General features: G+C 45.0%; 1 protein-coding gene across 1 annotated transcript in view; it reads left to right on the forward strand.

Annotated features, from left to right (window-relative positions):
• Nucleotides 1-400: 400 nt before the first annotated feature.
• The window catches only part of itprid1 (ITPR interacting domain containing 1), a 58,548-nt gene continuing 44,022 nt past the window's right edge, over nucleotides 401-14,926 (forward strand). Inside the window, exons 1-5 of the mRNA XM_072450449.1 lie at nucleotides 401-593; nucleotides 4,333-4,790; nucleotides 8,438-8,495; nucleotides 8,583-8,695; nucleotides 11,306-12,919. Of these exons, the coding sequence (XP_072306550.1) occupies nucleotides 401-593; nucleotides 4,333-4,790; nucleotides 8,438-8,495; nucleotides 8,583-8,695; nucleotides 11,306-12,919 (2,436 nt within the window). The remainder of the gene's footprint in view (nucleotides 594-4,332; nucleotides 4,791-8,437; nucleotides 8,496-8,582; nucleotides 8,696-11,305; nucleotides 12,920-14,926) is intronic.

A 14,926-nucleotide genomic window follows, 5' to 3' on the forward strand; every position in this document is an offset into this window, starting at 1 on the left:
GCAGTACATCCAGAACGCTGCTGCTCGGGTCCTGACTAGAACCAGGAAGTACCATCACATTAGTCCTGTTCTCAGGTCTCTGCACTGCCCCCTGTGGCTCAGAGAAGAGACTTTAAAGCAGCTCTGCTTGTGTACAAGTCTCTCCATGGCCTAGCACCAAAGTACATCTCTAGTTAGTGCCATATGAACCATTTGTGCATATGGCTGAAATGATTTTTTTGCACTCTTCTCTTTCATGTCTTAAACTCTTTTGTGATTTCTGTAATTTCTTATTTCGGATTTTAATGCATTGTTTTCCTGTTGTGTGAAGCACTTTCATTTGCCTTGAGTACAAATTGTGCTTTTCAAAAAAACTTGCCCTTTAGTGATGAAAAGAGCTTATATTCTTGTCCCAGCAGAGATGGACCTCCTGTGGAACGATGACCCTGAGGAGCTGCTGTTGGAGCTGGGCTTTGGTTGTGATGAACCTGACCTGTCTGGACGTATCCCTGCCCGCTTCATCAACTACCAGTCCCAGGCCAGAGGCATCAACCTGCAGGTGTTCTTAGAAGCCCAGAAGAACCGCATTGACATAGAGAACCCGGATGTCAGCAGTAAGTACAAGACGACCTAATTTAGTTATTAATCGATTGCCAAGCGTACTGTTCAAGTTTAGTCTATAATAAACTACAAGGGGCCAGGATCCTTCTCGAGGTCTTTATTTGGTGCATACAGGGAAAACAGGAGCTTGTTGTATTGTCTTGTCCGTCTTCCCAAAGTGTAACTGTGGTTAATATAGCTGTTGTTTGGCTCTGATGGTTAGATGTCAGCTTTAAGACTGTTTGTACCAGTTCACAGATAATGCGGTAGAAACAGGACTTTATAGGTAGTTACGAATCAGGAATTATTATGACCAAGAAATAAAACAAAGTAATGAGCATTATAACCCTCTGACTGAAAAATATATATCTGTACTTTCAAGGGGAATAATATCTAAATATACAAATGTATTAAGACTTTTGCAACCACTTGACAAAATGCATTAAAAATAAATGGAAGCGAGAAGGTAGTTTTATTTTGACTGACAAAGAATGGGAGAATGTTTGTACATCTTAGAGGAGAACCCCAAAATCAGATGTTTTAGGCCTCACTAGCTTATCGATACAGCTGAACAAGGACTCAGAAACTCCACAGACAACAGATGCCTTTTGTGTTATTTACTGATGATCTATATTTTTTTTTAAACTGGATTAAAAAATGCACATCAACATACAGTGCTCAATAGTGATTTCAAATAGCAAACAGCTCAAACAGTGACAAATAAGTACATCATGATTAGCATATGAATCAGCAAACACATTTACATATGAATAGGACAATATTCTGAGTGTCTACAGATTTTAACCATGTAATACTTACAGACAATGCTTAAACTAACTCCAAAAAGAGAAGCCAGGAATGAGGAGCTGCCATTTTGAGAAACACATGGCTAGAAACAACTACTTCCTGTGTAGAGTTCTTCTTCTACTGACGCTAAAAGGTGTTAATTATAACAACCACTGGATAGTGCATTTTACCAAGAATAAACATGAGGTTACCAAACACAGTAACATAACACTCCCCGCCAGGCATTATAACTATCCCACATTTAAATAGCCATTGGAGTCCTTGCAGGTTTTGAAGAGAGTCCTCCACTTCCACCACTCTGCTTTCCTGTTGTCCGGAAGAGGTGCATCCCAATCGTCTGTTAAACTGTGGTGATGCCGTTGTCGCTGACGTCGTCGTCCAGAGTGGTGCTGTTAGTGGCCGCCGGGGGTCGTGGCCGCCGGGGGTCGTGGCCGCCGGGGGTCGCGCTCGTAGTCGCTGCCGGTGCGTCGCCATTGCGTGCGTGTCTGTCGTCCCCGCCGGGTTCGTGCTGGTCCAGATTACTTCCTGACACAAGAGATTGTAACAGTACTCAGGAGTTTTTGTGAAAGTCTCTTTAGCAGTTAGCTGACTGTTACATGGCTGAAGATGTCTTGCACGACCATTCTCCAATATGAAAGTCTTGTAACTGTTCACTTGTGAGGGTCTATGTACTCCACCAAGACAGACGTCACCTACTACAACCCATTCCAAGTCGTGTCTTTGAGCGAAAGGGGCGTCACCTGGACAGTTTATTTGCTCTCTGACTTATGAACCCGTAGCAAATCTCTGCCCAGCAGAAGAAGTATGTCAGTGTTGGGGTCCAATGATGGGATCATGTCGGAGATTTGTTGTAGATGTGCGTGGTGGTGAGCAGCTTCCGGAGTAAGTATTTCTGAGCGGTTGTTGGGAATGTCGTTGCATTCAAGTAGTGTTGGTAGAGGAAGACTCAACTTTTCATTTACCGACTCCACCATGAAGCGACGAGATCTTCTTCCTGACACTCCTGTGAGTCCAGCGTACGTCTTTAAAATATAAGGGTGGTTTGCTCCCTGGATTCGAAACATGTCAAAGAACTGGGAACTTGTAAGTGAGCGGTTGCTCTGTTCATCCAAGATTGCGTACATTCTCCTTGTCTGTTCTTTGTGCCTTGTAGGGTACACATTCACAAATGTCGGGGGGCTCATGTCGGGGGGCGCATTTCGGGGGGCCCATGTCGGGGGGCGCATTTCGAGGGGCGCATGTCAGGTGGCTCAATTCGGGGGAGCTCGTGTCGGGGGGCGCCTGTCGGAGAGCTCATGTCGTGGGGCTCATGTTGTGGGTTCATGCCGGGGGGCTCATGTCGTGGGGCCCATGTTGGGGGGCTCATGTCGGGGGGCGCATTTCGCGGGGCCCATGTCGGGGGGCTCATGTCGAGGGGCGCATGTCGGGGGGCGCATGTTGAGGGGCCCATTTCGGGGGAGCATGTCGGGGAGGTCGTGTCGGAGGGCGCATGTCGGGGAGGTTGTGTCGGGGGGCTCATGTCGGGGAGGTCGTGTCGGAGGGCGCATGTCGGGGAGGTTGTGTCGGGGGGCTCATGTCGGGGAGGTTGTGTCGGAGGGCGCATGTCGGGGAGGTTGTGTCGGGGGGCTCATGTTGGGGAGGTCGTGTCGGAGGGCGCATGTCGGGGAGGTTGTGTCGGGGGGAGCATGTCGGGGAGGTCGTGTCGGAGGGCGCATGTTGGGGAGGTCGTGTCGGGGGGCGCATGTCGGAGAGAGGTCGTGTCGGAGGGCGTATGTCGGGGAGGTCGTGTCGGAGGGCGCATGTCGGGGAGGTTGTGTCGGGGGGCGCATGTCGGGGCGGTCGTGTCGGAGGGCGCATGTCGGGGGGCGCATGTCGGGGAGGTCGTGTCGGAGGGCGTATGTCGGGGAGGTCGTGTCGGAGGGCGCATGTCGGGGAGGTTGTGTCGGGGGGCGCATGTCGGGGCGGTCGTGTCGGAGGGCGCCTGTCGGGGAGGTCGTGTCGGAGGGCGCCTGTCGAGGGAGCTCGTGTCGGAGGGCGCATGTCGGGGGGCGCATGTCGGGGAGGTCGTGTCGGAGGGCGCATGTCGGGGAGGTTGTGTCGGGGGGCTCATGTCGGGGAGGTTGTGTCGGAGGGCGCATGTCGGGGAGGTTGTGTCGGGGGGCTCATGTCGGGGAGGTCGTGTCGGAGGGCGCCTGTCGGGGAGGTCGTGTCGGAGGGCGTATGTCGGGGAGGTTGTGTCGGGGGGCGCATGTCGGGGCGGTCGTGTCGGAGGGCGCATGTCGGGGAGGTCGTGTCGGAGGGCGCATGTCGGGGAGGTTGTGTCGGAGGGCGCATGTCGGGGGAGCTCGTGTCGGGGGGGCGCATGTCGGGGAGGTTGTGTCGGGGGAGCGGGTGTCGGGGGGCGCATGTGACTAAACTAAACTAAACGTGTTTAGGGACTGTCCTGTTGCTCAAACATATTGGATAGAAATGATCAGCTGCCATAACTCAATTTTAGAACTATGTACCTGGGTCTTAAAACTCCTGCCAAGATAACTTGCAATGGATACATCTGGAGTATATTCTGGTGGCAGCTAAATGGCCGTCACTCAAAATGGATGACACGGACTGGACAAAAACGGCCATTTGAAAACTTCATATGTAAATAGTCACTGAATTGAGAACTTTTCACCTCCAGACCAGCGAGGTAGGTTTATTAATGTCTTGACTTAAAATCTCTTACTGGTGCCTTAAAAATCTATTTATTTATAACATGAATTACCTGCACATAGCCAATTGTACTAATCTTACATATTGGCAACCCACATTGAGGAAGTGAAATGCATTTGTGGATTTTCATCACTATCTAAAATGTAAACAACCTATATATGCTCTAGGTTCTCCTTGTTCTGCCAAACAAAATCTGACTCTCCTCCTCATCCTCTTTGCTCCTATATGTCCTCTCAGATCGCTTCAGGCAGCTGGAGGTTCTGCAGCAGGTGTCCGTGGCCTTCTCCGCCCTGGCCGGCGCCCAAAAAGGCCACTACACCAGAGACAAGTCCCCTGAGGCCCAGGAGAGGCGCAGGCGGATGGGCATGCTGCTCCGCAGAGCGTCCAAGAAGTCTCTGAGCCAGCTAAACAGCCCCATCCAGCAGGAACTCACCGTGGCCACAGCTGCAGTCGTTCCCAAAGCGCTGGAGCCAATGTACGGGCCAGAGGAGAGAAAGGTCCCGTTCAAGCGGGTCAAGCTGCAGGATACTGTGAGCCTGAGTCCATTTGTGGAGGAGGAAGGAGAAGAGGCTGAGGCCGACAACAACACCACTGCACATGTTGCAGATGGAGAGCCCAGGATGGGAACTGTAAGAGAGCGAGTTCTCCAGAGGAAGAGGAGTATACAAATGAGGGAATCGTTTGAGATGGAAGAGGTGTGTACTTAATCATATTGTGTTATAGCAATTAGACTTAGGCCATGTATTTTCTTCTTCTTTAAACCATGTTAACATTTTTGTCTCATAAAAAACATACCTGGAGTTGTATTTAGCTTAATTCACGCTAGTTTCATTAGGTAGAAATCCAGAGGTCTCTTGCAGTCCACATATCATCGCCAGACTCTTTTAGAGCATTTATGCCTCAAATCACGTTCTTTACAAATGTGTGCTTACATCAACCATGTCAGGGCAAGCTAATGCTAATGCTAATCCTGATGAGGGTACGTCAGTCACATCTCTGTATGTTTGAAAACTGGATCAAATTTTGGTCCAGTTACCAAACATACAGAAATGTGACTGACCATGGTTAAACCAGGAACAAGTCTCCCCAGAGACATTTTGAGTTATTCACAGATTCTGAAAGTGTAAATTCAAAGTTATCCAATGATGTCTCACTCATGTACATCTGATAATATTTGAATAAGTTGTGGTCATTTGAATGTAAACTCCTCTGAAAAACTTTTACTGAGAAAACGGGGCTCAAACATTCCTGACCTGGGCTCACATGGAGGTCAATGTGCTCATTTGCATCTCATTGAGATAAGCCCCTCCCCTCCTCACACTGTCACACTGACTGTTTTTGGTGCATTCAGAACAACCTTAGATTTAAGAAATGTTTATTACACTAATCGCTAACGGTAACAATCTACACAAACAGAGTTAAGTGAAATTTTATTTTCCATTAACAAATCACATCTTGTTTTGCCACAACTTTAAAACCAGTTCATTAAGAGCATCTTGGACCATTAGATATTCACCATTTTCAATAAAACTCTGCATTGTCCGTTTAATATTAGAGGCCTTATTTATCAATGATTTCCTTAGTCTGCAGTCAATCACGTTTATCAGAAAGCCCTTTGGTGTCAGTTTAACTTCACGTTTGGCAACCTGTGATTTGGAGTCAATAACACTGCTAGATCTCACAGCAGTGCGCTCAACAGCGTGACGCGTTTACATGGTAATGAAAGTTTGGTTCCGAAAGCACGCAGTTTACGTGGGCCCCCAAAAGTCAGCGGTAAAGCAATCCTTTAGTGTAAAAGTACCTCAGTTCCGTTGCAAAGGGCAGAGAAGTCCAGTGCTGCAGCCTGAAGCAGCGTTTTAGCTTAGCTTAGCTTAGCTCCGTCCGGCTCCGGTGTAGCCTCCGGTGTAGCCTCCAGTGTAGCCTCCGGTGGAGCCTAGCTCGATCAAGCCCGAGGCAAAAGTGACGAAAATCACGAAAACGAACACCAAACCACCATAAAACACCCCCCCTGCACGAATACAGAACAAAACCGAAAAATAAGCAGCAGAGAGGCCGCATAACATGGCGCTAGCCTAGCCTAGTTGCTAACAGGACAGGGCGATGCTGAATAATAAGTAGCCATGTGTGTCGCAGCTCATTGGCTGACAAAGCCGAGAGAGGAGCAGAAACTACCGAACTTTAACGGCTTTATGAATGCTATTAATGCTGCCAATAATGTTGTCTGATACATGGAGTGGCTGCTCCATGACTTCAACTTAAAAAAAATGAAAATCACAAATTTGAAAAAAATAAATAAAATTGGTCTTTTTCTCCGTTTCGTCGACGCCGACTTGTTGAGGTTTTAAGCGCGTCGAGTCACAAATGATTGTTACACATAGTACAAAAGTAAAAGTACTGTACTTTGCACTTTGGGTTTTTCAGGCGATCTGTGCTGATATTAGCAAGTTTGAGGAGGTTTATGGACGTTTAAAAAAAAATAAAAAATTGTAAGAATACCTTGTAAAGTTTTATAGTGAGACCCTTGTACTTAAGTATTGAAGAACAACATTCAGTTGTTGTCATCTGGACACTTTTTAATTAAAAAACAAGACATTTTGGCTCTCATCCAAGAATCATCCTCAATCTGTGGATCTAGTCTGAAAACTCGGATAATTTTATCCTATTCTAGTTTTAGGGGAAACTACTAACGAGTAGAACTTTGCGAACTCCTTGTTTATTGTCCTTGGTGATTTTGACAAGGGGAATCTCAACCACAAACTACTAAAGTACAGACCGTTTATTAAAGTCTCGACCAGAGAGCAGAACACACTGGATCACTGCTACACAACAGTCAGCCACGCCTTCCACGCCGTGGCCCCAGACCACGTCATGGTTCACCTGATCCCCACGAACAGACAGAGGCTGAAGCTCTCCCAACCTGTAGTGAGGACTTCTGAGAGAGGGACCAATGAGGCAGAGGAGGAGGAGCTACGTGTGTGTGTGGACATTACAGACTGGGAGGAGCTATGTGTGTGTGTGGACATTACAGACTGGGAGGTCTTCAGAGCTGCCACAGACAGTTTGGATGAGGACACAGACACTGTAATGTCACACATTCTGTGAGGACAGCATTAGACATCACACACACACTTAAACTGAGGCTGAGGCAGCAGAAGGAGGCGGAGAACAGGGCCGGTGATGGAGAGCGCTACAAAGATGCAAAGTATGGATGTAGCAGGATGTGTGGAGAGCTAGATCCTAGTACAATACACGTCTGAAGCAGCAGTTCTCAACCTCTGAGTGGAGTGGGCTCCGACAAACTAGTCCAGTTTTATTCCAGACTTACAGATGTGAACAAACTGTTTCGGAAATCCAACCCCTGAAAATCTGCTGGACCGGATGGTGTCTCCCTCTCGACCCTGAGACACTGTAATGATCTGTCTCCTGTCTTCATAGACAGATTTCCTACAATTACAACAGCCAATACAGGCACTCAACATGTTTCAGAAGGAGGCATGACTTCAGAAGGGCCATAGGTGGTATGGGTGGATCCTCATTATCATACAGTATTACAGCCATTGAGGACATGCCCACTTCCCTGGGCACAAACTTGTTGTCGTAGAGTAAAGTTGACCATTGACCGCTGGACACCACATGACCTGGATTTACAGGCTTGTGGCTTTGCATGAGATCTATTGTCAAAAATACTATACGGGTTAAAACTAAGCATAAAATATATGCATTTATGTGTTGAATAAATAAGTTTCCGCCATAAGCTATTTTGATCCGTGATATTTTTAAAGGCAAATGAATCACTCTCTTGCTATTTTAAAAGTCCCCTATGAACATCCATCCATCCATTTAAAAAAAAGAAAATGTAATAATAATAATAATCATTAATTAATACAAAATATTGTTTAAACTGGTGCTTAAGTAACATAATCCAGTAAAGTAGGACAATTGTCACGTCTATTATTTACATTTGCGGATCTGCAGTGTGCACCGATTCGCACCCATTCAGTGTTCACACCTGCCATCAGCCAAACTTCTCACTATTCTGTGTGTTTTTTATGATCTAAACGTGCTTTCTGCCTGAAAACAGTTGCGCCACAATTCTGGAGAGAGAGAAAAGTGAAGTCGTTCTGTGCTAATGTTGGGGAGGCAATACACCCTGAGGAAAGTCCAGTTTTAGTTCATTCTCAATCCAATACATCCAAGAAAATGGCGGTAGAAGTTTAAAATCTGCGCTTTATTTGAAATTAGTTGAAGTTATGTTGATATCCTATGTAAAACTAGGAGTTGTGTGTGACGGACAGAATGCTATGCCCTAACCCTTTAACCCTCTGTGTTCTGATGGCTCCAGCTGGGCAGCTTCGAGGACAGCAGCACCGTGGGATCGGACCCTGCAGGGACACACTTTGGTGGGTCAGGGTTTGGACAGAGGAGGATTTTTGTCAGAGTCCGTACTGTATAGCTGAAACCAAAGCATTTGTCCTTCCTATACACAGTGCGGGGGCTGATCCGGGTCAACAGCTGCCAGTCGGACAGCAGCGGGTTTCTGGAGGACCTTCTCATCCCAGCTCTGCCTCATGACACCTCCCCAGCAACAGATCTTCTCAAGGTTAGTTGAGAACTCTATTTACAAGTAAAGAGTTCATTTGAGGAAAAAACAAAACACATATTACTGTTTGAACCGCTGTTATTATTTTCCCTTTTAGTTCAATTCAATTTATTTTTGTAAAACCCCAAATCAAATCAGCTTAGCCTGCTGCTCATTTAACCTGTTGCTAACATAACCTCCACGTAAGGTGCTGCTAACTTAAGCCACTTCAGAATTGGATCTAATGTTACAGAAACAAAAGTTTAATGTGAGGAAGAATGGGGTAAGACAGGGACACTCGCTGCAACATTCATGCAAGAAAGGCCAGGAGAGTGCCCAGGGATCGCAGGGACAACATTTTTAGACATAAAGTGGAATGTTTTTCCTTCGTGATTGTTTATGACACACAGAGAAAAGAGAATGGACATCAATGCTTTGAAATCAGTTCATTACACCATATCTGCACATCCCGTCTTGTTGAAGCATTTAAAGAGCTCAGAAACAGGGCCAGCGACGACCACAAATAATCCCACTAAATGAATACAGCTCAACATTCCCTCATAATGCTTTCTAACCAGAACAACGCAAATATGAGGTGTAGCAGCGTAAGATCAAAACTGGCGTGTAGACTGAGTCGTTTAGAATGTGTTTGTGGCGTGAGAAACATCCCCAGTGTTCAAAACAGCTTGAGTCCATGTAAATGCAAGCGTAAGGGCGGCCGTCCCCTTGTCCTTGATTATTCCGTGTAGTAAACTCCATGTCAACCCTCTATTTATATCAAATTAAGGTTCTCCAAAATAGTTTGAATGCGGCAAGACTTAGGTTTGATCAATGCAGCGTCCTCCGGGGTCTCAGGTCAGTGCTGTTTATTCCCAGCGTCTGGAGGGATTCACCTGATCCTGGGTCTCAAAGTGGCTCATGCTTGGTGTGCGTGCCCGTCCCTGATTTCACTTCTGCAGTCACCCTTTGAGTCTGGCCTGTTGCTAACCTCTGTGCCACCTGTGTGACCAGGACGGATGCACAGTGGCATGTGGTCAGGGCAATCAAGGCAAGCAGTGATTGACCAATAAAATCTAAAATTACAGTGTGTCACAACTATATTTAAATTGTTCCAAAATGTATAAAAATATGCCTGTTTTCGCCTCACTTCTGCCGCTGAACTTTGTATTTTAGTGGCCACTACAGGCCGCTGAGCAGTACGGTAGGAAGCTTGGTTCTTCTTCTCCTGCAGCTGCTCAGTCTGTGGCCGTGTTCAGAGGCAATGTTCTACTCTCTAATATGAGCTTTAGAACCAGAGTGGACAGCAGCTTATTTTAGAGGTCTGCACATGCGCTCAAAGGGCCACACAGTCTCAAACACATAAATCAATGCTCAAACCACGCGGAATAAACCTGTGTGGGAGTCTTGTGTCTAACTGAGCATGTGCAGAGTGAAGCAACAGCAGTGTCAAGTTTCAATCAGTCACTTAGTCTTTGTTTGTAGCTATGGCTCTGTTCACACGGGTTTTTTTTTCTTTCACTTTTGTGTATAAAATATTGATGACCGCTCCAAGTCTGCTTGCCCATCCTCAAAAGTCACCGCATGCTACTGGTTTCAGGTGAAACTTAAAATAGTGCAAACAAATCGATAAACAGGACAGGCTATTATCAGGAGGTTCTGCCTGGTGGACAGGGCTTACTCAGCTCAGAGTAGGATGTTGTTTTTCTAGAAGTGTCCAGATCACTACAACTGAATATTTTTCTACAATGGAAAACTCATGGACGAATGATGGATTACACCAACTATATTTCAGTGTAGGGTCTGCATATCCTACACCAGTGTATAATGCATCTAACATTATGAAAACCCAAAGCATTATTTAAATAAACAATAAAATGCTGTGTAGAGACTACAGAAGAACAGAACAGATCACTTATAGGAAATTATGTTTTCAAATTATGTTTGCAAACATATTTATGTTAACATAAACATAAACATTATTATGTTTGCAAATTATGTTTGCAAACATAATTATGTTATGTTAAATTATGTTTGCAAATTATGTTTGCAAATTATGTTTCACTTTAGCAATGTCTCACTGTGCCACAAACCTGAAATTACTAAATGTCTTTTTGTGAATACCTGAGATCAGCCTCATGATCACAAGTAAAAATATATGTTCCATTTAGTATTTTTTAAAGATAATATTATGTATGTTTGGGTGATATCAGTTGTTCATGTAGCAGACCTCTGCTCCGGCCAAACCCTGAGGTTGGAGACAAATCTGTTCCAAAGTGCTCTAACACAAACAGGTCTGGGGGGCCAAGACCAGTTGAAACGAGGCCATTGATCCTTTGCATCACATCACATTATCACGTGGGTGCGCCATGACAGACAGCATAAGTGTGTGAATGAAGCAATAAGGAACGCAAAACTGACAGGAAATCATAGTGACAACTGAATATCATATAGCTTATTAATGGGCAGGTTATTTGACGGAGTTTACATAATTTTCCCGTACATCTGCAGTACTTCTGCCGTCCATCATAGTGGAATGAAAATGTCAATAGTAATAGCAACATGGCGAGGCAAAAAACAGGTATGTTGTTTATATGTTTCCTATCCACCACTTACCTTGTTTTGTTGTTGCAGGCTCTCTCTGCTTTGTCCGGAGGGAGCACTGACAGCCACCCTGGAGACACGCCCCCACAGAATACCGTCTGCTCCTCCGTTGCCTCAAATGACATACCTGAACCCCTCCCTCGGCCTGGGTCTCCACTGGCTTTAAACCAACAGCAGGACACCATGGTAACCTTGGACTCTCGATCTCCTTCCCCACTCCAGTCCTGCAAACAAGTTCCTCATGAGAATGGAATTGCCATCGATGAGATCTTCTTACCTTCTGATCAGTTTTCTCCGGCTATATCGGAACCAGTTGTAAATGATAATCAAGAGACTGAAACTAAAACAAGTTCTTCAGACATTGATGTTATCCATTTGAAGACATTTGGCTTGGATGAAAAAAATATGTCCTTTGCTCCCTCTCCAAAAAATGAGGTCAGTATGTTTGTTCATTCGAATAATTTTGACAAATTTCGGCCTTACCACAACCAAAAGTCTACTGAAGAGGTCTTTCGTTCTCAAGTAAAGACAGAATTTCCTGGTGTGTCACACTTTCTAAGTCGGCAAGATTCTTTTGAAAGCTTGACTTTAAATGAAGAAGGACCTGTTCAAAATGTTTGTGATTCAGAGTGCATTGTACGTTATCCAAATGGTCCCAAATCACAATCAGAAGATGTTTTTGAGACGGACATTGATTGGCTGGGAGAGACTCAAAACTGGGTTGACAAAGAAATGCAAAGTGAAGATTTTTGTAAGGATTCTGAAAAGGAAAAGAATTTTTCTGAAGATTCTTTATGTTTGGATGAACTGAGTCCACAATCGTCACCGCTGATTGAAGTTGAGAGCTTGGATGACGTCTTTGAAACGTCTGTGGATAATTTTGACATAGACTCTGGAGATGTGGAGACGTTCTTCCAGGAGCTGAACACAATTGGACAAGTGTATTGGGCAGAACCAATCGCTATTGCAGACTTGAGCCCTTCATCCGGGAGCTTGGAGGATCTAGACATCTTTCAAGAACCGTCTGAATTGGCTATGGAGTCGGATCTTGATGTTCTTCCTTCAACACATAAACCTCCCTTAAAAAACGACAGGACGGTCAGAGATTCCATGGAGTTAATCACATCTGAAATTGAAGATGAGTCATCCTCAATGTCCCTTACAGACTTGAAGGACAAAACATCCAATCGTTCTCTTTCCGTTCAGATGTTGTCCTCGTCTTCTTCTCACATTGTCCACAGAAAGGACATTCCTTACATGGAAAACCCCAAACATGTAGCCCTCCCAAAAAGGTTCAAACTGGACACTTCTGATCCCTTCCGTGCACTTCAGTCGTGGACGGATCTCCACATTCAGTACAACCCAAAGTTCAGCAAAGTGTCCGCCAGCGCCGGGGGAAGTCTGAACAGGCCCATGGAGAGCTACTGGTCGCACTGCCGAGTGCTGGCTCATGAGTGGCAGTCTGACGATTGTCTCCACAGAACGTCCCGGGAGGAGGAATCGTGGTCGGACTCCAGGGACACGGGTCTGTGGGAAGAGGGCGAGGACGAGGAAGTGGACAGGGCTGGAGTACAAGACAGTGCACAGACATGCTTTACCTGTGACAAGTGCAACTGCAGAAAACATGGCAGCCAACAGCACATGGTAAGCTTCAGTATACTGGTCAATAGGAGTCCGCATTAAGTTTAACACTTGACATTTGAAAAGATGAGCTGAAACTGAAAAAAAAAAAAAAATAAAACCAGGGAATTAATGATATATTAGATCCAAAGGTTTTATATATTAAACACACAAAAACAGAACTTATAACAGGACCAGAGAGCATTTTTTTTTTTTAAATGTAAAAAAGTACATACAATAACGACGAATAACACTAAGGCATTTCAGTCCAGTCCTTTATCGTTGGTTCAGTCCGTGTCATCCATTTCTTTGTGATGATCTTTTCCCTGCTGCCATAAGTATGTTTCAAAGCTAGGGCGTAATTTGTGGGTGGGTTAGGGGGCTCATGATCCTCCAATATTCAGAGAAAGACAATTCAACCCCTCCAATATTTGCTCATAATGTCTCTGAATTAATGTAATTCTTGCATGGCAGAAACAGTAATCCTGTTCAGTCCCCCACACGGGTTGTGTCGGAGAAACACGTGTAAGCATTTAGACTGCCTGTGAGTGTTTCCAGGCTCAGTGCATGTGGATTATATTTACATTTTAAAACACAGACACACAGATGAGATTTATTCTATCATGTTGTGCTACAACACCTAAAGCCTTGAATCATAGGTTATTACAATGTGCAAGAGAGGCTTCTCCATTTTATTGCCGGTGCTTAAAAAGTTCACAACTAAATCTTTATTGACACCTGTCACATTTTTATGTGTAATTTCGTTTTATTTCATGGTACACCGTTTTAAAAAGGGGAAAAAGAGAGGACAGGATGTGTGGATGCCAAAGTTTGTCAAGATCAGACTGGAAAGGGCCATTGTGCAATTCTCTGTGACGCAAACTATAGAGTTGCAGTTTGAGCACCAAAAAAGCATTGACACATCAAGTTTTTTACAGTGATTAAGTTGGCTTAGTTTTGTTTTGAAGGTGGAGGTAATGAAAAATAGCACACTACAACTTTTCCACTTACTCAAGTCGTATTCCACTAAACTGGAGTGTTCACATCATGTGGCGCCTTGACATTTTCAAACCACATCCTTATAAAGTCCTCATAGTGGAGAAAGATTTGTCCAAACTTGGATTAAAGACGAGGCGCCATGTTGTGCATCAGCTCTCTGCACAGCTTCAAAGCACCACACGTGCAAACTGCCTGGTGCGTCTTTGTCCCATTATAGCGGTTCAAAGTGTGCATCACATGTCGCTCCTGTCCTCCTCAGTAGCATTGTTTAGGTCTACTACTTTTAGAGATGATTATAATGATGAGTTTTCTCTCTGGTGCCTCCGAACCCAACGCTGTGATCCCAGATCCACCTGCCCACACTGCCATCCAAACCATCTCAGTTTAAAGTCCTAACAGCGAAGAAAGTAGTCCAAACACGAATATGAGGCGCGACTGTCAATATTATTATAATGAGGAGTTTTCCAACGTATCCAAGTCTCCAGTCCCACACTCATGGTCGTGGCCTCGGAGGAACTTTGTGCTTAATACATTCACATAAGCACCAGATATGAACTGATTTTCCTGAAGGGCAATGTTCAAGGCCTTGGTATGCTCTTGTTCCAAAGGTATCTAGTCACAGTGTCCATTGTAGTAGATACAGTACATTGTTCTGAAATCGAGTGGGATGGCGATGTTAAAAACATTAATATCATTCATCTCGGTCCAATATTTATGTCTCAGTCCGACAGTCCCAAAACACATGGTAATGGTGAACCACATGTACGTATTTGTGACATTTTTCAACACCAAATATGGCAAGTCCTTCTTTGTCTAGTTGAGGATCTTGTCGCTGTCGGTTGCAAAGTGCACGAGACAAATCCAAACTGTTTCTTACTTCCATCTTCCATGACGTGTGATAGCACTGCATCTACTCCATAAAGCGAAGCATCACAAGACAGTATCAGCTCTCGATCAGCTGAGTAGTGCACCAGAACATAAGATGTGTTTAGCGTTGCCAACTATCTCAACCCCAAATGAGGGACACTTTCT

The sequence above is a fragment of the Eucyclogobius newberryi genome, unplaced genomic scaffold (genome assembly GCF_026437365.1).
Source record: "Eucyclogobius newberryi isolate DKJ021-1_F unplaced genomic scaffold, fEucNew1.0.hap1 SCAF_18, whole genome shotgun sequence".
In the NCBI taxonomy this organism is placed as follows: Eukaryota; Metazoa; Chordata; class Actinopteri; order Gobiiformes; family Gobiidae; genus Eucyclogobius; species Eucyclogobius newberryi.